Source organism: Patagioenas fasciata, chromosome 25 (assembly GCF_037038585.1).
Source record: "Patagioenas fasciata isolate bPatFas1 chromosome 25, bPatFas1.hap1, whole genome shotgun sequence".
Lineage (NCBI taxonomy): Eukaryota > Metazoa > Chordata > Aves > Columbiformes > Columbidae > Patagioenas > Patagioenas fasciata.
The window spans coordinates 300,206-327,294 of NC_092544.1; the positions used below are offsets into that span (position 1 = coordinate 300,206).

Here is a 27,089-nt window from a genome sequence, read left to right on the forward strand (position 1 = left end):
TGCTGATGAGGTGGGTTTGTTCTTGCAGACGCGGAGCCTGGGGGTACGGGGATGGGCAGGAACAAGTGCCTGTGAGAGCCGGGTGACACCAGGGTGACATTTGCTGTCATTTTGTCCCTAAAACCTCAACACCTGTTGGGGATGGAGACTTCATCCCCTGGTTTACAAGGACAAGCTGAGCCCAGCAGGTTCACCATAACCCGAGGAGCCTTGTGTGCTCTGCGCTGCCCTTAATCAAGTTAATGTGGCATTATTAATTCACTCCTTACAAGACTGACATACTTTTTAATGAAGGAGAATAACAATCTATTGCCTTTATTCGGTGGAGAAATTGAAGGTGTGTCTGCTTCTGTTGGGAATAATTGAGAGAGCTTTGCCTTACAGGCGGTTTTCTTTGGGGAGGTGGAATCACAGAATCATTCTGGTTGGAAGAGACCCTCAAGATGGTCGAGTCCAACCACAGCCTCACTTGGGACGCTGGTGTCACATCTCGGTGACACCAGGTGTGGCCCAAGCCCCGCTGGCCTCCCAGGGCCCTCGCGGGTGTGTTGGGTTGGGGTGCTGGGGTCCCAGGGCCGGGATGCACCGACCAGACGGGGCTTGGAAAACCACCTGCAAAATAATTGCCCGTTTCAGGCAGAGAAAGGGATGCTCAGAAACCTCCTGTGGGGAAAGGTGTGGACGGCTGCACGTCCCGTCAAGCACAGGGGTCCCGTCCGTCCTCCCGTGGCCATCTCAGGGTCCTGGGGCTGGACCTGGCCCCACCACCTGGTTTTTATAAAGCTTGGGATCAGCTCAGCTGTTATTTTCCCATTCTGAGCCCTGTTCTCCCCAAACCAGCCGCGCTGCAGAGCTCCATCGCTCTCACGCCCATCACCTTCTTATTAGACATGCCTGAGTCTTCGAATACAAAATACATTGTGCTGAGAGACCCACTTTACATAATCCTCTGCTTATCCCCGAATCCCTCATTTAACACCTCTGACCGTGCCGGACAATCCCATAAACTATTGAATCCTTCACGTAAAGACTGGAGCCCGGTGCTCCTGGCTCTCAGTAGATGTGACTGGATGCCCAAAGTGGCTCCATGTTTCTGAAGGACACAAATGGCTGCTTCTTGCCCCTCTGACTTTTTAATCCCCCTTTAAATTGATTCATTGTCAGAATAAAAATATATATAGAGAGACAAAAAATGCGCCGTTCAGTGGCTAACAGCTGTCGCTTTTCCCATCGCTGCTTTTTCCCGTTCTGCTCGCATTTGGGTTGTGGGTACTCGAGCTGGTCCGTCCCTGGGTTCTCGGTGTGGTCGGTGCGGAAATCACCCCGTGGGGCGCTGTTCGGCTGGGGCGGTGCGGGGCTGGCCCCTGGGGCGGGTGTGGGGTGGCGCTGAACCGCGCTGCGCTGCTTTTGGGACCCGCGTCACAACAGCACCCAAAGGCACCACCCTGGGTGAAGAAAGGCATCAAATCAGCATATTTGATCCTTTTTAAACTGTATTTTAGCTTTTCTTTTGTCCTCCCCTTTGCTCGAGGACCCAATCTATTCCCATTCTGCTCCCATGGGCTGCAGACCCCAAGCATTTCCAGCACTGCAGGAAACTCTGAGTGCGAACGGTCTGAATTCTGGAAGGAACTGATGGGTCTCTGGGTTTTACCGGTTCAGAGCTGGGCGGTTTTGTTTGCTCCTGTTCAGCGTAAATGCCCGACAGGTTGGGTTTGCTGGGAACTGCCCTGCTGGGGTTTGGAAAAGCACCAAACCGGAGCTGCCGATGCTCAGAGGACGACAAAGGAGAGGAGCTGACCCTGTCCCGAACGTAAAACTGAGTAAAACGAAACCAAACGAGCTGTAAATGCAGATTAAGAGTGAATAAATGCTAGATAGAACACTGTTTGCTCCCTTAGCCGGGTTTTATGGGATGGAGGAAGCTGGCTGCACACCCGTCTCCTTGCTCAGGCTCCAGCCGTCAGCACCGAGCGGTGATTATGAGAAATTTGAGCAATATCCAAACCCCAGGTCTGAAAATAAATGGCTTTTGTGATTTTGGATGTGATCAGAGACCCAAAAACGCCTCGACTGAGTCACATCCCCCCTCCCCCAGAAAAAACAAGACCTTGAGGTGGTAGTGGAGGAGAGGGCATGGAGAGTTTTGGTGTACATCTGCAGAGTTTCAACGCCTTTATTTTATTTTATTTTATTTTATTTTATTTTATTTTATTTTATTTTATTTTATTTTATTTTATTTTATTTTATTTTATCTTATTTTATTTTATTTTATTTTTTTTATTTTATTTTATTTTATTTTATTTTATTTCATTTCATTTTTTTAAATCAAAGTGACGTTATTGCGAGGTTCAGGGCCGGGCAGGTCCCTGCGGCTGGGCGGGCAGCTGCTCCGGGTTACGCGCTGAGCGGACAGACAGACAGACAGACAAGGCGCGATGCTCCGGGGCACTTCGGGTGAGAGCGGCTCGAACAAGCCCTGGGCGGGACGGTCCACCCCACGTGGCCGCGCTCAGGCCGGGACGCTGCCGCGGGCGCTGGTTTTCCTGCGGATGGGGGGGCTGCACACAGCTGTGGGAAATGCTTCAGAAAGCTCCTTCTGAGAGGGGGGAACGCTCCTCCTCGTGATCGGAGCCTGGGGTGAAAAAATGGCCATTTTCTGGGTGCGTTCATTCCGCAGACTCCGCCACGCGCTGGGCATCCGAGGGGCGGTGGGAGCAGCAGGGTGAGGATTTAGCTCGGGGTGTTGGGCACCGAGCTTGTTCTTCCAGCCCCCCACGGAGAACCCAGCGCCCACCGAGCACAAACCCGGCGGCGGGCTGGAGGGCTCGGATCTTCAATAAGCCATTTCCATGGCTATTTCCTCCGGGAACTCTGGTTCAGTCGTTGCGTTGAAGAAGAATAGGGAGGTTTATTTGGACGAAGACACAGAAGTTATTTCATCCTTTCAGGCTGTGATAACTCATCTAACAGCCCCATTACATCCGGGCGCGGCACCGCGCCGGGCGTCTGGCCGCTCGGGGCTGGGGGGCGGGATGAGATGAGATGAGATGAGATGAGATAATCTGTTTTGTCTGTTGAGGAAGAAAAAAGGGGGTTTGGCATTAGTAAAAGGCAGGTGATTTGAGAAAATAGCAGAGACTTATTAGAGAGAAAGAACCGGATGGGGGTGTAATAGCTGGAGGTGTGGAAAACGGAAGAGGGATGCAGGGGAAGAGAGGCTGGTGTGAAGGGGAAAAGGGAAAAAGAAGTGGAAAGTAAAAATGTGAGGGGTGAAATTGCTTGATTCCAGTGCAGGCTGCTGGGGGTCGCGTCCCTGTGGCTCTGCAGGAGCCGCCTGCTGCGCGGGAGGCGCCGTGCGAGCGATGCTGGAGGGGTGCGGGTCCTGCCCGGGGCTTGGTGGGGAAAATGGGGAAAACGGGGAATTACTGTGCTGGCGGCAAAAGAAAAATAGCATTCTAAAGATAAACCAGAAAAGTACCGCTGGCTCTTAAGAGATTCAAAGCGCCAAAGCCCAACTTTGCGCCCTCAGCCCGGGGAAGCCGGGAGGTGTGTTCGGAGCTGCCGGCCCCGAGCGCCCGGAGCTGGAAACATTGACGCTCTGAACGGCAGGGGCGGTTCCGGTGGAGATCGCCTGCGGGCACGGCGGGGCCTGCACCCACCTCCCGCTCCACGGAGCCCCTGCCGCCGTTCGCTCGGCGAAAAGCTCTTCAGCTCCCAGGAAAAGTTCAAAATGAAAGGTTTGAAATGAAGTTGCACCGATGCGGCCGGGGCTGGGGTTAAAACTGCGGCAGCGACTGCTTTTCCTCACCCGCTGCGCTGCTGGGGTGCCCGCTCCTTCACCCGCACCCCAGGAACCGGCTCCAGGGGTGGTTGGTCCTCCCAAATTTTCCCTGTAAACGTTTATCGACGGCTGGGTAAATGACAAATAACTCAGCCTGACGTGGTGAAGCGGCCCGGCAGCCTCCGGGGATGAGCTGGACCTGGACCAAGCCTTCTGGCGATGCTGTTGTCCCACTGCCAGCACTGGGAACTTCCCAGAGGGTCCGTGGGGCTCAGTGACAGCAGGGAGCCGACCCCTGTCCCCTCCCTCTGGGCGCTGCCGGTCTCACAGGACAGGGCTGCGTTGTCGCAGGGTGCTGCTAATGCCCAGGCTTCTCCCTGCACGATTTGGGGAAAAAGTGCCGACATCGCAGCACCGTTCCCTCCAGCCCTCCAAGTCTTCACCTGCCCAAGTGGTTTCCCAGCGGAGTCGCAGCTGGGGCTGGGATAACGCCAGGAAGCTGATGCAAATCTCCCTCCGTTCCTCCCCCCAAACCTTTGGAAAAACATTTTCCTCCAGAAATAAGGCCGGAGAGGATGTGGGTGAACAAGGCGCCTTTCATCGCTGCTGGCACGGCCGCGGGGACACCCGGGGGCTGCCAGCGCCCTGCGCCGCCTCCTGCACCCGCAGCCTTTTACACCCTTCTGGGTTTCTCTCCATTCTGTTCGCTCCAGGTTTCATCCTGCATCTCCCTCTCTCCATCACTGCCTTCCCACCACAAGGGACAGGGGCTTCGCTGGGTGTCACCAGGGTCCCATGTGCCACTGCCACCCCTTGTCCAGGTTTCCATGTCACCATCTGGCGGGGGAAAGCACCATGTCACCATGTCCCTGTTGCTTGAGGACATCCAGCAGGACATGGCAGCTGGGGTGGGAGACCCCCCCAAAGGGTCTGGGGGCACTGGAAACACTGGGGCACCCACCAGCCCGCCCAGGGTGGGTGTCACCCCCCTTTACTCAGCTCTGTGGGGTGCAGGAGCCCCACACAAGGTGCTCTGCACCCCTCCCACCTGCAGCTCCCACCCCACCCACCACCAGCACCCGCTCTGCGGCTGTGGGCCCTCAGCTTAGTGGGGACCCCCCCAGCCTGGGGACACCCTCTGCACCTGGGGACCCTCCTGCAACCAGGGATCCCCCAAAGCCTTGCACCCCCTGCAACCAGGGCCGACTCCCTGCACCCAGCGGCCCCCCCTGCAGCCGTGTCGCGCCCCTGCAACCGGGAAACCCCTTGCAACTGGGACCCCCCTGCAGCGGGTGCCCCCTCCCAGCCGTACTCCCTCCTGCACCCGGGGCCTCCCGTCTGCACCCGGCCCCCCGCCCGCAGCCCGCCCCCCGTTCACCGGGCGCCAACCCCGCAGCCGCGCCCCCCAAGCAGCCGGCGCTCCCGGGCAGCGTCCTCCGCCACCGGGAAACCCCTCCGGTAGTCGTGCGCCCCCTGCCCCCCGGGACGCCCCCACCGCCGGGCCCCCCCATCGCCGGGACTCCCCCCGTCGCCGGGCCCCCCCGTCGCCGGGACTCTCCCCGCCACCTCCGCGCGGGGGCGGGAGCGGGGCTGGGGCTGCGGGTGCGCGCGGCGGCCGGCAGGGGGCGCCCCCGGCCTGCCCGGTGCCGTTGCCGCTGCCGGTGCCGGTGCCGCGCGGCGCTGACGTCAGGCGGAGCGGAGCCGCCGCTATTTGAGGCGCGGGGCGGGCGCGCGTGCCCCGCTGCGCCGCCGCGCAGGAACCGCGGGCCCGAGCGGCCCCGGCCCCCCGCCCTCCCCGGCCCGGCCGCACCATGCGGAGCGCCCGGGCACTGCTGCTCGCCCTCGCCCTGCGGGTCTGCGCGCTGGACACCGAGACGCCCGCCGGTACGAAGGGGGGGGTACCGGGGCGGGGGGTGTGTTCGCGGGGGGTCCTGTTTGTTGCGCGAGCTCGGGAGTAGCTCCCCAGCACCCCCCTGGCGGGGCCACCCGCGGTGCGAGCGGCTCCTCCCGTCCCGCCGCTGTGGCTTCCTCCGGCCGTCGAGTTCGGGACACCGGTGCCCGGGGCTCCCCGGAGCCCGCTGGCGGGTACAGGGGCTCGGCTGCACCCCCCGTCTGCACGGCCGGAGCTGAGCCCACCCAGAGCCCGGCGGCCTTCGGTACCGGGGCGGCCTCCCTCCCTCCCTCCTCCGTCCGCCTCTCCCGCTGCACCCCCGGGAAGGAAAACTCCCCCCGCTGGCAGCGGGGGCTCGTTTGCAGGGACAGCCCTGCAACGGCTTCGGGGCTCGGGCGGGGAGGACGCATCGGGCACCGAACGCCGCCGTCGGGAGCCCGTTGGGGCGGGGGTGCAGCCCTGGGCGGGGGCGGCGGGTCCGGGCGCGTTGTGTGTCCCTCGGTCCCGGAGGGGCCGGGGGACCGGGGACCCGTCGGAGGAACAGGTGGCGGCCGAGGCCGCTCTCCGGCTGCAGCCTCGCGCCGTGCCGCGGGTGTAGTTCGAGCTGTGCCGAAGCACGGTCGGTTTTGAGAATTGTTTATCTAGGGCTCTTTGTCGTTGTTCGTGGAGCAGCTCGGCGTTGGGACTCGCGGCTCTGCCGCCCCGGCGGGGCGCCTGGCCCTGCCCTGCCCGGGGAGCGGAGGGGAGTGAGGAGCAGGGGTTGGCTGCTGCGGGGTGGGAGAATTTGGGGCTGCCGAAGTGCGGCCAGGGACCGTGAGTGCTTTTTGCAGGAGAAACTGAGGCACGGGCAGGAGGGAGCTGCTGCCTTGCTCTGAAGGACCTGGTGCTGTAGCTCGGTACAGCAAGGTGCATTTTTGCCTGGTTCTTTATTTTATTTTCCTCTAAAATGAAGCAGCTCACCCGCGTGCAGTCCCTGTGCTGGTGCATTGATTTCTTTCTGTTTTTTTGGAGTAATGGCCTCTCTCAAAAAATTATAAATAGTGACACCCATCAACAGTAAGCAAAATAAGTGCGACCCATGCAGAAGGGGGAACGATGGATGGATGGATGGGGGAAATACGAAGCGGCTGAGGCTCCTGATGGCTCATGTGAGGTGGAGGAGGTGGGGAAAGAACGGGTTTATATTTTATTGGGGCAGCTGGAGGGGGCAGAGCCGTGTGCTGGGTGAGGGCTCAGCTCTGGGGTGCAGCCGAAGGGACCGGGTTCAGCTGGAGGCGAGGGGGCTGTTCAGCTCCCCGTGTCCGTTGTCCTCACCCTCAGCTGCTTTTCACATAAATCTCAGTGTTTGTTCCTCCGGGTGCGGCTTTACTGGCGGTGGGGACATCGCCTGGCTGCAGGGCCGTGCCCGGGCGGTGGGGACATCGCCTGGCTGCAGGGCCGTGCCCGGGCGGTGGGGACGTCCCTGGCTGCAGGGCCGTGCCCGGGCGGTGGGGACGTCCCTGGCTGCAGGGCCGTGCCCGGGCGGTGGGGACGTCCCTGGCTCGTCCCCGCGGGGCCGGGGGCTGCACAGCGGGCAGGGCTGCTGAAAAGTACTTAAACCATCTGTGCGTGCTCTGGGGTCACCGGAGACCCCGGCGCCCATCGCGCGGAGCACCGGCTGCTCATCGCTGGGTGTTTGGGAGATGAGTGCTGTTCTTGCCACCCCTTTAAAGAAGGGGCGCAGTGTGATCCTTCCACAAGTGGGGAAACTGAGTCACGGCGTGGCTGGCTGACCTGGCTGAGCTGCGATAGGAGCCGGGTGCTGCGTTGCAGCTTCCCCACCAGCTCGGGATGCTCTTTGCTCCTTTCTGCAGCATGCGAACTTTTGCGGTTTGTTAGGATTTCAGACCGACTAAGCTGCCGGTGCTCGTTGTGTTGAAAAAGCGTTTACTGACCCTCCAACCCGAGGGGTCCCTTGTGCTCTCGCGGTGTCAGCGCCTGCGACGGGGACCTGTGAGTTGTCACTGGTGTGCTTTGCCAGCCCCACCTTTCCTCCGTGGGCTCTTTGCAATAAAAGCCAGAGCTGTTCTTTGCTCTTGCTGGAAGTGTCCATCTGGGAGCAGCCTGGGCTGCGGGGCAGCAGGCTGTGTAGCCTCAGCTCGCTTTGTTGCCTCCTTTTGCCTTCTGCTTGGAAAGGGTGCAGCTCCATTCCTCTGTATCGCACTCCTGCACCCCAAATCTTCAGCAGTAACTTGCTGTGTGGGGGTACCCCAGCCTGTGTCCCCTGTTCCTGCTGCGGGCTGTTTCGTGACACTGGGGGCACGCAGTGGGGACACAGGTGGGGACACAGGTGGGGACACGCGCCTGCAGCCGCGGGCGCTGCGCGGCACTCCCGCTGTAATTATGCGGAAGCGGTTTGCACTTGGTTTGACTGCGTGAGCAGCAATTAAGCAAATAAAATATTTGAGTTTGGAGCTTTGACTTAGGTTGGTGCTGCTGGGGAGCCCCAGATTGGGGTTGGTGGCATCTCTGGGGGCACCAGACTTGTTTAGGGGGGTGGTTGCTGGTTGTCTTGGCTGGGCTCCTCGCTGCGGACCCCGGGGGTCTTGTTGCCCCGGGACAGCCCTCGCAGGCTGGCAGGTGCAGCGGGGGTGACCGTGACCCCATGGTGGTTGTGTTGTCTCAGTGAATGGGAAGCCCTGAGCAGATGCTGTCCCCAGGGCTGGGATTGGGGTCGGGGAGCGGAACAAATCCGCCTGGCGTCCCCCGGCCGTTAACCGCAGCGTCTGCATCCGTGGGGCCTGGGGATGCTGTGTGTGTGGGCTGGGGAGGGGCCAGGAGGGGACCTGTCCCCAGGGGCCGCAGGGACACAGCTGCCGGCAGCCCCTGCACCAGCCCCAGGTGATGGGATCGATGTTTGATGCTCTCTGGTGCCTGCTCCTGCTCTTCGCGGTGTTTATTTCCCTCCATCTGGCTGCCACTGGGCTCTTCCATGCCAGGGCATTTTTGTCTCCCCACCCTGCCTACACCGAGCACATGAAATGTGTGAGAGCACTGTCAGCTTGTTTCAGGCTTGGATTTTTTCCCCTCGCTGCTCTGCCGTGCCAGGGAGGAATCTCTGTCTCTTGCTGCTGTGTGTGTGCTCTCCATGCTCTGGAAGTGCTGTGGCCTTTCCCAGAGCCCCAGACGCTGCGATCGCCCCCAGGCTCCCGCACGCCGGAACATCGCGCACGTCGGTGAGCCTCGGTGTGCCCGGGGCAGGGCTTCCCTGCTCTCCTGGTCCCCCTCCGTGGATCTTCACCACCCGTGGGGCTGAAGCAGAGTCACGGGTGCTCTGGTGCTCCTGTCCCCTGGCTGTGTCTGTATCTCTGTCTCTGCGGTGGAGGGTGGCAGCGCCTGTGTTTTCCCCTCCACCGAGCCTTGCAGTTGCATTTGTTTCATTTTGACCCTCTCTGCTTGCTCCAGAGCTCCTGTTTCATGTTTTGCTCAGGCTCTCAGCCCTGCCCCTGCCTCGGAACAGGGATCCTGGTGAGTCACCTCCTGGCCTAAATTCCACTTGTTTTTTTCCCCTTTGTTATCCAAACTAAGACAAACCATCCCCATCCAGCTTCCCTGGGAGCTTTCCCGGAGCAAAGCCCAGCAGGATCCGGGCCCGGGGGGGGCAGGGACACCGCCTGGGAGACAAAGGCAGATGCGTCTTGGTGGCTCTGACCCCTGCCCTGGCTGTGACAGCCTTCCTGAGCACCCGGGATGGACCTTTTCCATCGCACTCAACCCATTGCAAAGGTGCTGAGAGCCCCGAGCACCCCAGTGCCCCCCATAGAACTCCGCTCCGGGCTGCAGCCCCCAGGAACTTGCTGCTTTGCTTTCGGCCGCTGTGCGAGGGTTAAGCAGGAGCAGAGGCAGGTACATCCCTGCTGTGTGCTCGGAGGTGGCACAGGCTCGGGAGAGCCTTATCGACACAGCCCTGCCATCTGCCTGCTTAAACCTCCATAAATAAGCTTTTTAATAATCTATTATTAACATGCACTATAATTGTCTTATTAGACATGTCTGGGAACCTTTAGTTACCGCATGATTAAATGTCGAGATTCCCAAACCTCCTCTTCTCCCCCATGGCAGCTCGGGGTTTGTTTTGCAGCTTTCCTTGGATCCTGCTCCAGGCTGGAGACCCCGCTCCTTGTACTCGGGGAAACTGAGGCTTGATTTCCGGACAAGGGTTCCCACCAATTAGTCCCTCGGAGCTAATTGCCTCCTTGTTGGCGGCCTTAAAATAAGTCCTGGAGATGGAGCTTTTTCTTCCTGCTGCAGGTGGCCTGGCCGGAGCTGCTGCTGGTTTGCCCTGTGTGGGGATGGATGGGGGGAGGCGGGGTGGGTGACAGGGGGGTTCCCTGGCTGGGGGTCCTGGGGACATGGGGCCTGTCCTTCCTCACCAGGAGGAGGAGGAGGGCTGTGGAGCTGGCTGGTGCTGGAGGGGCTTTCCTGCGTGTTCCTGGGCTGGCTCCTTCCCTGGCGCTGGGAGCGGCCGCTCTGCGCCCTCTGCCTGGATCAACATCCAAAGTCCAGCTCGTCTCCAGCTGCTGGAAAGCAGAGGCAGAGCCCCCTGCATGCAGGGACAGCCCTGTCCCCTGCCCCAGGCTGCTGCTGGCGCCGGGGGGGTCACACATCAGCTGCTCTTTCGGGCTTTTTATGTTTTCTCTGTTGAATCTGGAGCCTTGCTCCCGCTTGCTGGGTGCTCGTCAGCTGCAGCTGCTGCCGGGGCTGCTCTTGTGCTCTAGGGTCCCACCCGGGGTGTCGCAGCCCTGCTCTGCAGCACACGGGGGACACACAGGTGTCCTGGGGTACCCCATGGCTTTCCTACAGACCTAAGGCCCTCAGGCTTTGCACCCCAGTTTCTCCCACCCAGAGACTGAATCCCACGGCAATGGGGCTCTGACCGCGGGCTGGGGGCTGGAAACCCGGTCCCGGGGGGGGTGCGGTGGGAGCGCAGCGTTGCCCCCTCGCTGCCCCGGGGCTGTAAATGCGTTGCAGCCAGAGCAGCTCTGAATATTTTTGTTATATGCTAATTTTTTTTGGCTTGCAAAATGTTGGCGAATCGCCCGGGTCCCTGCGCCCGCAGCTCCTGACCGTGCAGGGTGCGGGGGGTCCATCCGTCCCTGTTTGTGGCTGTACTGGGTGCTGGGCTCTGCCCCAGTGTGGCACCACCAGGTGCTGGGGACCCCCCCAGGGAACCCTGTATGAGCCAGTGAACTGGTTTGACATCCCGGACCCTGCTGTGTGGATCAGACCTTTCTCAACATCGTTAAGTTGATCAGGATTGTGTGGTTGGGATGCAGCAACCGATCTGGCTTGAGATGTTCTGAGCTCTCCCGGGACAGGACAAGGGACAAGGACACCGATGACCTGATGTGTCTTAACGAGGCCACTGTCCCCACGGCCGTTCCTGGTGCCTGCAGATGACCGTGCGTGCAGACGAGCGCAGTGGTGGCAGCCCCTGGCATGCTGCTTCCCCATGGACAACTTAAGCCTAATTAGCCCAATTAGCCCAGCCGGGGAGTGAGCGCGGCTCCAGTTCAGTGTGTTTCACCCTGCAACTGGATCATCAGCCGCTGGCTGGGGCCGCGATGTCACCGGGGGGAGGATGTCACCGGGGGGGGGATGTCACCCGGAGCAGAGGGGAAGCACTCGCTGCAGCCGGGGTGGGGGGCTCGGCTTTGGGGTGCTGCCCGGGGCTCTTATCGCTGTCTGGCAGATCACAGAATCGTTTTGGTTGGAGAAGACCCTCAAGATCACCAGGTCCAGCCGTTCCCCACCCCTGGGTGCCGGAGCTTTCCGGTGTCTTTTTGGGAAGCAGGAGCGGGGGTGATCTCTGCAGCCCCCGTGCCAGGGCAGGCTCTGCCGCTCCCCGTGGGGCTGGGGCTGCACTGGAGGGTTGGCTGATGCCCAGCTGGGTCTTTTCCCAAGGACTTTGCCATTTCTGCTTATTTTTTACTGTAGTTTCATCTGTCTGCTGAGTGATAATGTCCAATTGATTTTTTTCCCCCCACAGCCAGCACTCAGCCTGCTTTCCTTTGATTATAACGATATCAAACCGGAGCGGTGCAGCTCTGTGTGGGGCTATTTCTTCTTTTATTAGTTGAACTTCTAATTTAGTGAATCACCTGGGGACCTGCTGCTCACTGTGCTGGGCTGAACAGCGTCTCTGGGTGCAAGGGGCTGTCTCCTGCCTGGTTTTCCTGTGGGACGGCTGAGCTGTCCCACTTGGGCTGGGTTTGGTGGCTGCAGCTGCTCTGGGTGCAGGGAAGGGGTGCACGGTGCTGGGCATGGGGGCTGCAGGGAGCTCACTTGGGTTTGAGTTGCTGAACGCCCGTTCAGCACCGCCGCAGGGCTCATCTGCCTGGTGAAGAGGGGTTTGGACCTCTGGGAGCACGGGGTGGCACTGAGGCGCTGATGGAGACCCCGGCAGAGCTTGCTGGAGCTGCTGGTGTTTACCTGGGATGGATGCATGGATGCCTGAGCCGACACCGACCCTGGGTGGCTGAGCCCAGCGTGGCACTGGTGAGAACCCCCCTGCCGATGTTTGGTTTTGGGTCTCGCTCAGCCGCGTCCCCGCGTGTGCCTGCCTGCAGGGCACCGGCTCAGCCCAGCGCGCTCCGCGGAGCCGTGACCCGGACCCTTTTCACTCCCCACGGTGGCTTCTGCCGGAGCCTCTGACCCCCCGGCCGATCCTGTTCCCCGTGTGTGACGTCGGGGGTTTTGCTGCGCGTGACGGATGTGCCCACGTCAGCCGCTCCGCCACCTCTGAACCCCGGTGTCGATCTTCCCACGCTGCTTTTCCTGGTGCGACGGGAGGAGGAGGAGACCGCCCTGGATTCCGCATCGCACCCAGACGTCCTGCTCTGCCCGACCTCCCTCCCGCCGCTTCCTGCCGCTTTTGTTTCCCCGAGGGCTGGGGGGGGATGCTGGGCACGGTGGGCACCGTGCCGCCCTTCACCGGCTCAATGAGCCTTCTCCCCTGCTTTTTTAATTCTATTTTAGTAGTTTTTCCCCTTTTTTTCTCCTCCCTTTTTCCCTCCTCCCCCCAGCCAGGTGGCTCCATAGTGCAGGAGCTACAATTGCACAGCGAGCAATCAATAAAGCAGGATGGAGGCTTCCAGCTGCCTGCCTTGTTTTTTATTCCTATGGGGTCCAAGAGGCAGTCCTGGCTATGTTAATTAAGTGATGGTTAATTATTAAAGCACTTGTGTTGCGGGTTAGTGGCCTCCTGGCCGGGCGTTTCAGGGCGTTTCTGCGCTGCGGGACCTTTCCTGGCCTGGGTATCAATAACGGAGAAGTGGTGCTGGTCCTTCCCTTGGAGCAGGACTTGCTGGGACAGGGACAGCACTTGGATGGGGGTTAAATTCACACGTCCCCTCGGGCCACGGGGCCACAACCTCCCGCCTTGTGCCCCACAGCGTCACAGCACAACAGCTGGGGAGCCGCAGCCCCGGTTGCATTCGCATCGGGGTGATGCAGCACCCTGGTCCCAGCGGTCCTGAGCCCCTGGGAGCTGCTTTTTGCAGCTGGATGTGCCCCAGGCAAGGACTCTGCCAAGATTAATTCTTCCCTCTTTGCTTTTCAATGCGTCTTCCTGAGGAAGTGATGCACGTGAGCCAGCCCTGAGCTGTTACAAACCCTTCAGGTTGTGTGTCCCGGTTGTATTTGCTCGCCCAGGTTCCGGGGTGTCCGTGGTGAACCCACATGTCCCAGTTCCCCAGTCCCTGTGCCCAGGGTCCCCGGAGGCTCCTGGTGCCAGAGCTGGGACTGGGCACCTGCTGTTTGGGGTTCAGCACCCGCATGGGGGCTTGCAGGTAAAATCCATCAAGAGCTGGAAAGAGAGATTTGTCTTCTGTAGTTGCTGGTGGACGGATATTGTTCAGTGCTGCGCTTTCCAAACACCGAGGTTATCGGGCATAAGTGACTTATTATGCAAATCCTCTGTCTTAATATCTGGCTGCTCTCTCCCTGGAATTGCATTGGCTGAACCCCATGCGTTATTGGAGCTGCTAATGTTTACACATTAGCTTCTTTGGCTAATATACAAGGCTTCAAGTTGCAAATTGATGTTTCTTACAGCTGAGCAAATTATTTTTCTATTAAATGCAATATTTAAAATGATTTGGAGAAGGAAAACAAACTACTGGTGAGAATTTTAATGGTGCTGCTTTCCATATTCTTCTAATCTGCTTTTATCGGGGCCAGGAAATGGGTAATTTTTTTCCAACATTTCTGTTTTGCAGAAGTGGGGAACAGCGAAGAGCAGGGAGGGTGTTTATTGTGATCTCCGGTGCGTGTGGTGCACAGAACGCGTTTGCTGGTGCCCCAGGGCCTTCTGAGCATGAGTGCAGCTCGGGGGATTTAGTCCTGCGATCCCCCCGCTGGGCCCCGGAGCCCGGGATGTCTGGGCTTGGCTGGACCTGGCCCTGGAGCCCCCGAGCGATGGTCGTGGTTTCCGGGGGTCCATCGGTGCGAGGTGCTGGGCTGCAGGACCCACTGTGTTGGCTGAGCTGGATCCTCGGTGCCGCATCCCCCGAGCGAGTCCCAGACCCCCGCAGCATCATCCCCCGTGGATAAAAATGGGGTTTCCGATCCCATATCCATTAATAACCGCGCCCGGGAGCCTGCAGCGTGGTACGTATGAGATTTTGCTGGGTGAGAAGCGTGTCTAATTTTAGATGGATCGCAGTATGTGTTCCCTGTCCCCCGCGTCTGCTGGCGCCTGCAGGAAAGCAGCTCCCAGCGTTTCCTTCCCGGGGCACCTTCCTGGAGGAGCCCAGCAGCGGCGGATCCGGCAGGGGGCGCTGGCCGGGCTGGGGGGCGCTGGCCGGGCTCGGGGGCAGCATCTGGGCATCGCTGCAGCGGGTTTGGGTCCCGAGCTCTCCGCTACCCCCAGGCATGGCGCCGGCTGCTGCTGGTGCCGTGGGGCTTTGCCAGATCGCCTGCGTGCCTCAGTTTCCCCATTTGCAGCAGCAGCATCCACTATTTATCCTGTATAAAGAACTTGATCGTTTGGTGCAGAAGAAGAGCATCTTTTTCATGTGCATTTAAGAGAAGAGGCCTTGGGTATGATAGTCCAGGGCTGTGTGACTGTGTAGCCTGTTGCTCCATCCCTGCTCCTGGGAAGCACTTAAAGCTCTGGATTTGGGAGACAACGGAGCTCTGCTCACCCCCTGCCCCATCTCAGTGTGTTTGGATGATGGTGGTGATGGGTCATAGCTCTGTTTCGCTGCAGGTGATGGAGCCGCTTGGCTGCTGGCGTGGTGCACGGTGAGTCCGGTGGGTACCCAGCTCCTTCTGATTCCTGCGGGTGATTTCCTGGGCCGGGCGCAGGAGCAGCTGGAGGAGGCCGGGGATGAGGAGTTCATCCGGACTGCAGGTCACCTGTTGTTTCCCAGCTGTGGGGTGCTGGGGCTGCACCCCAGGGTGACCTTTGTGCTGATCTGGTCCTGGCTAAGCCAAAATGGGAACAAAATGGTTTTTTTCTCATTGATTGGCTTTGTTTCATCCTGGGCCACGAGTCCTGGGTACCTGCCCTGAATTTCATAGTCCTGGTTAGCCCACATTTGTTCAAATTTGGATATAACCCTGTTTTTTTTATAAAACCTTTCTACTTCTGGGTATGATATTCACGTAGCATCCCCATCCGATGATGCCCCAGAGGGTCTGGGTGGGGTCGTTACCCATGGTGTACAGAGCGTGCGACCCCATCACAGATGGTGCTGGGCTGCACTTTACCGCCGGAACCTTTTCAAGGCTGCTTGATAAAAGAAAAGAGAAGCCTGAGGAGCATGTCCCACGGAGCAGGAGGTTAAACAGAAAAGGTTTAAGTGTGTAATTAACTTTGAAGCAAAAGGAACGTAGACTCGGCGGATGAAGGAGCGCGGGGCGGGCTGGCAGGCAGGCGGCCGCGTTCCTCGGTGGCCACGGAGATTTAATTAGACACCGTCCATAGGACTTGGTTGTTTGGTCTTTGTTTTCCTTCCTCTTCTTCTCGAACTCTTTGTTCCTCCTCTCCAGCCCTGGGTACCCGGCAGGGATGCTGGGTGGCACTGGTACCCGGCAGGGATGCTGTGGTACCTGGGAGGGATGCTGCGTGGCAGTGGTACCCGGGAGGGATGCTGGGGTACCCAGGTGCATCAGCACCCAGGGAAGGATACTCTCCCTGAGCACACCGTGGTGCCACAGGGATTTTGCACGGGGTGTTTATCGGGGTACGTCTCATCCTTGGCACAGGTGCCTGTTCATTGGCTCTGGGTTTGGGGAGGTTTAGGTGACTTTGGGGTGTTCAGACACCATCTCAGCTGCATCCTGCCCCCGGAGGTATCTCATCCTGCCCCCGGAGGTATCTCATCCTGCCCCCGGAGGTATCTCATCCAGCCCCGGGGAGCAGACCGTCGTGCCCGGGTGGTATTTTTAGCCGTTCTTGCGTTCAGATCGCGCCTCCTGCGCTGCCGCCTCCATCTCCCCACCCGGAGCCGCTGTGACCGTGGCCTCGAGCCAGCGCAGGGGCGGGGAGCCGGGGGCTCCTTGTTTCCCAGCAGGGATCTCCAGGGAGCACGTGGCGGTGGAGCGGTCCCGCAGGCCCCGTCCCGCTGCCGTGTGCGGGTGTAACCGTCCCCGCTGCTGCGGCCCGGTGTGTCACGCTGTGATCTCCCTGCCCTCCTTGCAGACATTTTAATGCACTTGAATTTTTTTGAAAACTGCTTTGGGTTTTACCCCTTCTGACTTCTGACCCCCTGTCGAGCTAGGATGTTGGCTTTTAATTGCTCAACTGTTAATTTTTATTCCTCTATTAATCTTGTGATGGGGAGTGAGAAGTGGCTGGAGGTCGAGCGTCTCCCCAGGGAGGTGGTGCTAAAAGCACCATGCAAACCGAGGCTCTGCAAAACCCCTTATTTTTTCTTTCTGCATACAAATCCCAGACAAATTTGCTGGCGACATGGAGCCACCTTCGTTTCGCTCTGCGGATGGGAGGGGAAGCTCGCGCTGGGAAGATCCATACCCATAAAGCTGTCTGAGGGCAAGATGGATCGTCCCGGCCAGCTGCGCCTCCGCCAGCAGAACATCCACTCCGCGTAATTGCGTTTTAAGCTTCTGGAGCCTGGGCATCATCTCAGAGGCGGCCGAGGATGCGGCCTTGGGGTGATGGGGAGCTGGGGCACGGGATGCGGGTGGCGGGGGAGGAGGTTACGTCTCTCAATGTCGTTAGTAGCTGGGAATAATTTAATGAGGCTCTGCCGGCCCGGAACGCTGCCGCCTCCGCTCCGCTTTCTCAAACCAAAGAAAAACCCAACACTAGGAACGATTTTTCTCCTCCCAGAATGTCCCGTTCCGCAGATCTTGGAAAGAAACTCTTCCTTTTTTCACTAAATCCCTTGGCACTTGGTTTCTGACACGTTGTTTTATTTTGAATTTCTTTTTCTCCTGTTCCTGGAGAATTTTGACAGGTTTGTGCTTTTTCCTCCACGAGCAGCCGCGGCCGGGTTCCAGACCCGCTCAATGCGGTGTCGGCGGCGGAGCCGGGGGAGCCGCGGCCCCGCTCGGTGCCGGGGGCGGGCGATGCTCCGCTTGGGAAGGATTTTAAGGAAACTGTGAGTTCTTGGTACCTCCGAGCATGGGAATAGGACATAATTTGCTTTTAGATCTTAAAAAGAATTTTCCTGTGGGTCTGGGAGGAAAAACCAATTTGTTGATGGAGCTGGAACGCACCCTGGTGCTTTAAAAAATGAGCGTGAAGTTGGGGAGAAGCCCCAGGTGTGTTCTTACGTGTGAGAGAGCTGGGAATCGTAATTTTCTGTGCATTTAATGGGCTTTTTTTCCAGTGTTGGACTTGTTTGTACAAGCGACGCCCCCGAGCGTCCCCGGCACGGGAAGCCCGACCTGCCGGGCAGCGGCGGGGCCACCGAGCGGCAAAGCCCCCGGCAGTGCGGGAATTACTGATGTAATTTGGGGATAAAACAGGAAAAAAACAACTGAAAAAACAAGCCCAGAAGCAATAATCCCCTGGCCCCGCTCTGCTCTCACGCTGGCCCATTAGGGAGAATTTGCCTTTGTTCGTTCTGCTTGCTCAGGGCTTTCCTGTTGTGCCAGCCCAGGGGCTCCTGTTAATTAGCGCTGCTGCCTGGTCCCCGTGTAATCTGGGGGTTTAGCGGAACAATGGGTCAGTGTTAACGAACCAAGAGGTCACTGTTAATGAACCGGCTTGATGGGGCCACATGGGCAAAGGGAGCCCCAGAGCCTGCGGGGTGCGGGGCCGGATGCGGGATGCGGGGCTGGATGCGGGATGCGGGGCCGGATGCGGCATGCAGGGCTGGCCACCATCTCGTGTGCTGTCTCCATGTCACCTCGGTACACATGGGGACAGGTGGCCTCTTGGCACTGGTTCTGGTCCTCCACGCTCACCCAGCACCTTGCGGAGCAGGGAGGCGTGCGGGGCTCTTGCCTGCGCTCTTTCCAGAGGACAAAACCCAATCCCAAAGACCCAAAGGAGAAGCAGAGGCGCTCGGAAGTGCCACCCGCGGCTGGGGGGGCTCGGTGCGTTTGCGGGGCCGTGAGTGCTGCGGGTGGTTGGGGCTGGGAGCAGCCGCTCTCGGGGAGCGGTCAGACCCACGCGTGTGGGGCTTTGTCAAGGGATTTTTGCAGGAGCCCCCAGGGCCGTGCGAATCCCTGTGTGACCACAGCGAAGTGCCCGTTTCTCGGAGAAACCCCGGGTTTGGTGGTTGCCCCCGGGAAGCGAAGCGGGGAGCTGCATCCTGCTCCCACGGCTGAGCCCCCCGGGCGCTGGGACCTGCCAGCTCCTTTCACTGGGGGGCCGAACGGGAGAGATGGGGGTTGGCGGCAGACAGGACCGTACCCTTGCTTATGGTACATGTAAGGGGAGGCCTGGGGTCCCCTCGTGATTTGGGGGCAGCCCATGATCCCAGCAGGGCTTTTGGGGGTCTGACAGGTCTCTCTGTCCGCAGCCGGCTGCACCTTTGAGGAGGACGGTGACCCGAACCAGTGCGAGTACAGCCAGGGCGAGGACGATGACTTCGCGTGGGAGCTCATCCGCAGCTACATGATGCCGCACCTGCCGGCCGACCTGCCTCACGGTGAGCCCTGGTCCCCAGGGGGGTCACGCCTGTGCCCCGTGTCCCAGAGACCTGCCCCAAACCTGTGCCCCAGCGCCGAGCCACCTGACTTCTCCATCTGTAATCCCCACAGTGTTTTAGGCTCGTCTTGTCCTGGGTCCGTGGGCAGGTGCTGGCGAGGTGTGACGAGCTGTGTCCGTCCTGAGCGCGGTGGGGACGGGGGACACGGGACGCTGCTGCTGCCGAGGGTTTTAACGGCACAGCAGGGACAGGGACATCGGGTGGCGCTGGGTACCGCTGGGGCCCTTGGTGGGGTGTAACCCTGTGTCATCCAGCCCCCTGGGGCAGAGGGCTGGGGGAGCCACAGACGCTCCAGATGCGGCTTTGGGTGGAAAGCCAAGATTTCCAGCCCCACTCCCTCTGCGCGTCCCCTCTACCACGGCCGTGTTTGCTGCCCTTGTCCCCGGGTGGCTGGGGCTGCGGGGCACGTCCCCTCGCCCGCCCCGCGCGATGCAGCAGCCCGGGCAGCTTTCCATGCTTCCCCTGGGTCTCGGCGGCGTCTCCGGCGGTGCCAGGTTCCCCATCTGGTGTGGAGCGTGGCAGCTGCCGCCAGCCGGGGCGCCCGGATCGCGCTGTCCGGGGCACCTCGGATCCCTCCCCGGGGTCTGCAGCCGCTGCTGTTCCTCACGGGTGCATCGGCTCCGGCTGCTGCGCTGCTCTGGCATCTCGTGAGAAGTTCCTTCTGCTGGGACATGTGGAAGATGGATTTCTGGCTCTTGCAAGTGTAGGGAAAAGCTTGTGGCTGTGAGTTGGAGGCATCCCTGAGGCCCTGGGAGCTGTAAGGAAGAAAATGCAAATAGGTTGTTTTGGTTTTGTTTTTAAATCTCATTGTTTTAAGTCATTTTCCGTTATTTTCTGGTCCATCTCCTCGCTCGGATCGGCAGGCGGAGGGAGCGGAGCCGGGCGGGCGGCTGTGCCTGGGGGGCGCTGTGCCCGGGTGGTGCGAGGTGCTGTGCCCGGGGGGTGCTGTGCACGGGGGGCGCTGTGCCCGGGTGGTGCGGGCAGCTGAGCGGGTGGCGCTGTGCCTGGGTGGCGCGAGCGGCCGAGCGGGAGGCGCTGTGCCCGGGTGGCGCTGAGCGGGTGGCGCGGGTGCTGTGCCCGGGTGCGGGCCATGGGCTCTGCTGGCTCCAGACTGTGTCCCGCCGGGACCCCCGAGTTGTCCCTGTGTCCATCTGCACCGGGGCCGAGTCTCCTGTTTTTCGGGACCGCTGGCTCCTCCCTGGTCCCGGCGCTCCGGCTCCTGGGATCAGGTCCCAGCCTGATGATGGGCATAAGGAGATGAGAACTGGTGCAGAGATCGATAGTAAAAATGACTCTTTTTTTTTATTAAAACATTAACTGCTTTGTAGAAAACTCGTCACTGCTCCGTCAGTCTGCCTCCAGCTGTTTGTCTGGTGCCTTGTTCATGCCGGGGTTTAATTTGGCTTTTCCCCGCTAAACCTCCCTCCGTCATCTCCTCTCCCTTCCTCTCCCATCCCCCTGGCCTGTCCTGGGCACCGGGCGGGGGCGAAACAGCACTGACAGGTCCTGCTCCCCGGGATGGCTTCCCAGGTCATTGCTTTACACTGAAGTGTCCTAGTTCGTGTGTCCTGGGGGGGCCTGGGGCAGTGAGGGGGGAAAGCAGAGCTGGGGATTGAGATGGCTCATGGTGGAGGGTCTTAAACCTGTAATTAGGTGAGTTTTCTGCTCATTTTTCAGCAGTAATTGAAAATCTGGAGCAAACTGCCTGAGTTTAGAGCCTGGGGGGCTGACGGGGTCCGGTGGAATGGGGCTGCTCTCTGTTCTGGGAAATAACTCCAGCTTAGCAAGAGCTGGGGGCTTAAATCAATGTGAAGAGTTTAAGAAATAAACTGCAGAGCTGACGGGGAGGTGGGCGCAGCTGGTCCGGGTCAGATGTGCGAGCACCGAGGGTCCGGTCCCCAGGGAAACCGCCTGTCCCCAGTGGTGACACCCAAAGGGCTGCTTGTCCCCATAGGCGGGGGTCCCCTAGTAACCCCCTCTCTTCACTGTCAAGGGGGCTGTGGAAGTGCAGGCGGACACTGCTCGCAGCCTGGGGGCACCGAGCGGGTGCGGGGATCCCGTTTGCGTCCGGTTTCACCCCAGTACGTGCGTGGAGCTCGGCAGGAGGCCCCCGGCGCCCCCGGTCCCGCAGCAGTGCGGTGGATGCAGGTTATTGCGCGGCGCTGGGGCCTCTCCAGGGAGCACTTTCCAAAGGAGTCTCGTGGTCTCAGATTAAAATGAGTTTTTGTTGGAGATCAGCCAGTTTCAAGGAGCGTAGGATTTATTGGAGCGGATGCTGGCTGCCGGCCACCCGCCTCCTCCTTTGCATCCCTCGTTCTGCTTTGGTTTGGGTTTTTTCCCTCCTTTTCTCGACTTGACTTGTCTCCCTCCTTCACCTGAAGACAATGGATGGGTCTCTCCTACGCTGCAATCGCCATTTTTCTTATCTTCAGCTCTTTATTATTGGTTTTTAAAGGAGCGGGTGAGGCGGGCGGGAGGAGGCGTCATCGCCGCGCCCCAGGATAGCTCTGGGTGTTCGGGTGCTGCTCCCCGCTCTCCCCAGCATCGCCTCTATGAGCCGGGCTTGTCCTCCCCTGCCCGCGGGCCCTGCAGCGTCTGATTTCATAGGAGCTCCGCTGTTTGGAAGCCGAGGGGAGGAGGCGCAGCCTGTGCCTTGCTCAGCACCGGCGCTGCTGGGCACCCGGGGCTCGTGGAGTTCGGATGGGTCTCAATGCGCTTGGAGCAGGGGACGGGGCGCAGGGTGGTCCAGCCAGTAGGGTGAAGCATGGCGGTGAAATCAGGCTCAGTCGTTGAGCTCCTGGTGTGAAGCGTGAGTTGAGGTTACTTAATGAACAGCAAAATGAAGCAGGGTGTTTAGGTGAAGCTTTTCATGGATGTGGATGGAGCACGGAGCGGAGGTCCCTGTCCTCCCCCCGCAGAGATGCGCGGTGACCCCTGAAGGACAGGGATGCTCTGCAGGGTCTCCCTGGGAGAGGTGCAGGTTGAGTTCACATGTGGGAATTCAAAGGAGGCGAACTGAGTTGGGAGAAGCTGTGGCGAAGTTCCCCTGGGCGCCTCGTGCCCTCCGCAGCGCCCGCTTTCTGCCGCTGCACGCAGCTCCGCTCGAGAGCACTGCTCCGTCATCTTTGTGGGTGGGTTTTATCTCCGAATGCCTTTTCGTGCCTTAGGTTTTCCTTCCAAACTCAGTGACATTAGAAAACGCTCCATCACTGAGTTTGTTCCCCGCTCATCTTTTCCTCTCCACACACGGAGCCGCTGTCGTGTGCGGCCACATCGCCGTGTCCCAGCGAGGCCGTGTGGGGTGACGGAGCTGTTGTCCCCACCCCAATGAGCTCCGAGGAGTCTCTTTCAGGCGATAGCTCCAGCACCGCTTCCCAACCAGCTCCTGCTACGTATCCATAAAAACCTTGAAAAACTCAGCTGGATTTTTGGCTCCTGAGGGTTCGACTGGTCCAAGGACCCTGCGGCAGTGGAGGATCAGATGTTGATGTTGGGGCTTCTCCGAGAGATGCTTGTCCTGGGGCTTGGTGCAGGAGCAGGGATGAGGTACCCGGTGCCCAGTACCCGATCCCGGTACCTGATCCTGGTACCTGATCCCGGTGCCGGCTCTGACACATTGAGAAGAAAAACCAGCGCACGAGGAGGCACCATCGGGCTTCATCTTCCAACGCGGTTTTCTGGAGGCAGGCGCCGCAGCGCTCGGATCTGGTCCCCCGGCACCTCTTGGCTGGCGGTGCCGCCCTCTCCTTGTCGTGCTGCCTGTTCCTGCCTTTTAATAGCTTGGGTTTCTTTTTTTAACTTATTTTTATCTCTCGGTGGTTTTGTAGGAGGAAAAACTTGGCAAGACGGTGAAGCCGGCGGCGCGGGAGCGGCTGCTTCCCTGTTTTTGGGCTCTTTCGGGCTTTGGGTGGCGGGTGCAGGCAGCCGTGGGCAGGGCGCTCGGGCGGGCAGCGCCATGGGAGCGCTGCGGCGTCCCCGCGGAGCTGCGGAGGAGACTCCTTGGGAGCTCCTTGCTCTCCGATTTACTGCCAAGGTTATCGGAGGTGCTGCGGTATCCTCGAAGCTCTGATTTGAATCCCGAGGAAGAGCTGATGATCCCGCAAGTGGGAGAATTCCTCTTTGCTGGAGGGGTACAAGGCTTTCAGAGCACAGCCCTTCCGGCTGATTTTCACAGCTTTAAACCTCATCGTTGACTTCTGTGTAACAAATTGATGGTTTTCCTGTAGGGAACGTTGCTGGAAACTTGTTTCTCCTTTCATTTGTTTGATTGAAATATTATGTAGCGCTTTTTGAGTCTTTTTCTCCGCAGAGCACTTGTAAAAGCCCGCCTGAAAGCTGAATCGAATTGTGTGGCTGCAGCCAGGCTGGAGGGACATGGGGGCTGGCTGGTTATTCATGGTGAGAAGGGGTGGTGACAGCTCTCCCGGACCGGTGTCTGGGTTCAAAGTGACCTTAATGGAGGCTCCGGGGGAGGCCGGGGAGCAGGGCCCGGCGCGGCGTGTGCCCGCGGCCCGTGCGTTGGGCTGAGGTCGCAGCCGGGGTTGGCCCCCCCGGGCCGTTTCTGCGCCTCCCGTTTCCTGGGAGGTTTGGAAATTATTTTCCTCATGATTTTTGGAGCAGATTCTTGTGCTGCGTGACGCTGACATACGGGCAGGCTCAAAACAACGCAGCTGTGCTGCCGAGCTGCGGTGTCGCATCAGCCCTTGGGTACGTGTTCCCCCCAGCCTGGGGACACAGCAGGGCTGGGACACCCCCTCCTCTCCATCCCGTCTCTGGCTTTGCTGGCAGGAGTTAAGCTGAGCTTTCCAGGCTGGGCCTGGGCAGTTTGCGGGGCTCTGGCTGCAGCTCTGCTCTTGCGCTGTCTGGGGAGGTGGGGGCACGGGGCAGCTCCCCAACGCTGGGGACACGGGTGGGTGCCCCCGCCTTTCCCTGCTGCCTTCCTTAGGTTTTTCTCGGTGCCTCCTTGTCTGGGAGCCGGTGGGAGGAAGGTGCGTGAATTCGTTTAAATTAGCCGGCGGTGAAAGCTATTAATAATTAAGCTCCTACTGTCAGGTAAACAATGGTAGACTTGAATAAATGGCCTGGCTTTGTTACTTACAGCTTCTGCCGTTATTAAAATGGAAGGATATTAATAATCCCCTCACCTTTGGTGGTGGGGAGGGTTTGGGAGGGCAGATGGGAAGCCCCGTGTCCCAGCCCCGTGGCTGCGCCCCATGGAGCTGCTGGGGCTCCTGCATCCCCTCCTGCCTCCGACCGCCTGGGATGGAGCGTGGGGTGGGAAGGTGCTGCCTTTGGGGTTTCTATCCTTCCTGCCCCATAAAGACGGCTTTGGGATTGCGCCGGGACTCCTGGGTTTGGGGCTGGTGATTTGGGGTGCTGGGAGATGGGGCTGGCGGCCCCGAGAGCCGCGGTGCTGCCGCTCGTTAAGCTGACGAGCGCTTTTTTCCCCTCTGCGAGCACCTGCTGAGCACAGTTTAAACTCGGCGACAACTGCGTGGTAAATGATACGAGGCGAGGGGAATGGGAATTAAAACGGCTGGGGCCCGGCTGGGGAGGTGGTGTTGATGCAGCCGAAGCTGTGAGCGTGGAGGGAAGGCAGGCAGAGGGGCTCCGGTGCCGCTGAAGCTGTTACCGACCCCGCTGGCCTGCAGGCGTGGGGCTGGTCCAGCAGCCGGGTCCCGTTTTGGTGTCCTGTCGCTGCCCAAAGAGGAATCTGACACCGACTCCATCCTGTGTTCCTTGCCCCGTCCTGCACGTCCCCAGGGACTGGTACCCAGTGGGACCTGAGCATCCTCGCTGGGTCGTGCGCATCTTCGCAGTCCCACATCCTCTGCCTTCTGCGTCCCTGCCAGCCAAGCTCAGGAGGTGTGGAACGGGGGGTTACTCCACGCTCTCCCCCCTTCTCCCTCCCGCCGCAGGCTCCTACCTGATGGTGAACGCCTCGCAGCACGCCCCGGGCCAGAGGGCTCATCTGCTCTTCCAGGCGCTGAGCGAGAACGACACCCACTGCCTGCAGTTCAGCTACTTCATGTACAGCCGGGACGGGCGCAGCCCCGGCACCCTCAGCGCCTACGTCCGTGTGACGGGGGGGCCGCTGGGCAGCGCCGTCTGGAACTCCTCGGGCTCCCACGGCCGCCAGTGGCACCAGGCGGAGCTGGCGGTCAGCTTGTTCTGGCCCAGCGAGTACCAGGTGAGCCCCAGCAGACCCCCGTGTGGCGCGGACCCTGCCTGGCGTGGTGCGGATTCCCCGCAACGCGTGACCCCTCTGTTTGGTGCCGCAGGTCCTCTTCGAGGCGGTGGTCTCCAGCGAGCGCAGGGGTTATTTTGGCTTGGATGACATTTTGCTCTTGAATTATCCGTGCTGTGAGTGTCACGGGAGGGGACCCACGGGTGGGGGGGGTGTGATGAGGGGGTGGGTGCTGCTGAGCTGGGCTGGGCAGCAGGATTTGCAGCTGGTGGAGTATCACAGTATGTAATGTAATGCCGAGGTGCAGCCTGGTGCCACCTGTGTGTCCTCTTGTCACCTGGGCGGGTGGAGCTCCAGCTCCTCAGGGGTTCTGGGGCTCGTTTTTCCATCTCCATCGCTGGATTTTTATAAAACCTCCCAGAAGTGCAGCCTGAACTCGTGGCCTGAGAGGGGCCGCCTGGGCAGGTGGGACCTGAACTCCTGGGTGGTCTCCACACCCTGGATCTTGGGGTTCACCCCCTATTTCCTCCACGCTGGGGTAGGAGACCTACCCCCCTCTATCAACCCCATAGCCTGCATCTGGTGACAGTGCAGTGGGATGCGGGATCCTTCTCTGGGATGGAGGCTCATTTTATGGGGATGGGAACAAATTCACGAGCCAAGGCTGAGGACTGAGCCCGTCCTGAGCTCAGCTCCAGCCCCAGCATCCCGGGTGGCTTTTGGGCTGCGGTGGGATGTTTGCAGCAGGTCCCCGTGGAGCTTGGCTGCTTCATCACCTCTGGCTTGTGTCCCTCGCAGCAAAAGCGCCTCATTTCTCCCGCCTGGGCGACGTGGAGGTCAACGCGGGGCAGAATGCCACCTTCCAGTGCGTGGCCGCCGGCAAGGCCACCGAGGCCGAGCGGTTCCTCATGCAGGTGAGCAGCGGTGGTGACACCAGCATCTCCGCTGACACCCCCGTGCACCGCTCCTGCAGTGTCCCCGTGCCGTCCCTTCGGGAGAAGGGCAATCCCTCCCCAGCCATTTAAGCAGATGTCATCTGGGGATGTGCTCGGTGGCTCTGGATGTCACATTGTGCCAAAAAGGAGCGTGGCCAGCAGGTCAAGGGGGATGATCCTGCCACTCTGGTGAGACCGCCATGCAGTGCTGGTCCAGCTTGGGGTCCCCAGACAGGACACACATGGAGCTGCTGGAGAGGGGCTCGAGGATCCCCAGCAGTGACCTGAGGCTGGAACAGCTCTGCTGGGGACAGGCTGAGAGAGCTGGGGTGTTCAGCCTGGGCGGGCTCTGAGCAACCTGAGCTGGTGAAGATGTCCGTGCTCATGGCAGGGGGCGCTGGGGCGGCTCTGAAGGTCCCTCCGACCCAAACCGGTCCATGACGTGTTGTTTCTCCCGGGGGCAGAGGCAGAGCGGTGAGGTTGTCCCCGCCGCCTCCGTGAAGCACATCAGCCACCGGCGCTTCCTGGCCACCTTCCAGCTGGACGAGGTGTCCAAGGAGGAGCAGGACCTGTACCGCTGCGTCACCCAGTCCAGCCGCGGCTCCGGCGTCTCCAACTTCGCCGAGCTCATTGTCAAAGGTGGGGACCTGGGTCATGGATGGGCTGTTCCTGCTGTTTGCGGAGGAGGAGGAGGGTGGGATGCTGGGGGCGGTGGGATCACAATTTCTCACTGAGTTGTTACACAGGGATGGTTCTGCCTTTCCTAGTGGCCTTAAATCATTTATTTTTGATTGCAGTAGGTGGGAATTAATTCATTGCAGTGAAACTATGCTGCACCACGCTGGGCAGTGTATCTCACAGAGATAATTAAGGTTTGATCAGATGAAACATGAGTAGCCTGATCAGGCTGAAGATGCAGGGGGGTGGACTAGAGGAGCTTTGAAGTCCATGATTCTGTGAAACCCCATTGCAGCCGTTAAAGCTTCACTAAAAGCGATGGAGGGTGTATACGTGGGCTGAAGTTTGAAGAGTGGAGGATGTCCTCCCACGTTCTGGTGTCCATCCCCATGTTCTCTGGGCAGAGGATCCAGCTTTGTCCCATGCTCTGCAGTGAGATCTGGGT

The 27,089-nt window shown here is 59.9% G+C and overlaps 1 protein-coding gene across 6 annotated transcripts in view; it reads left to right on the forward strand.

Annotated features, from left to right (window-relative positions):
* The first annotated feature begins 5,516 nt into the window (after positions 1-5,516).
* The window catches only part of PTPRU (protein tyrosine phosphatase receptor type U), a 49,489-nt gene continuing 27,916 nt past the window's right edge, over positions 5,517-27,089 (forward strand). For 5 of the 6 annotated variants that reach the window (XM_071799219.1, XM_071799220.1, XM_071799221.1 and 2 more), the window contains exons 1-6: positions 17,894-18,227; positions 18,656-18,784; positions 24,763-25,034; positions 25,126-25,207; positions 25,830-25,945; positions 26,431-26,605. In XM_071799219.1, coding sequence (XP_071655320.1) covers positions 17,909-18,227; positions 18,656-18,784; positions 24,763-25,034; positions 25,126-25,207; positions 25,830-25,945; positions 26,431-26,605 — 1,093 coding nt within the window. In that variant the 5' untranslated portion in view covers positions 17,894-17,908. Of the gene's footprint in view, positions 5,669-17,893; positions 18,228-18,655; positions 18,785-24,762; positions 25,035-25,125; positions 25,208-25,829; positions 25,946-26,430; positions 26,606-27,089 lie in introns of those variants that run through there. The other variant, XM_065856905.2, reaches the window with a different exon arrangement.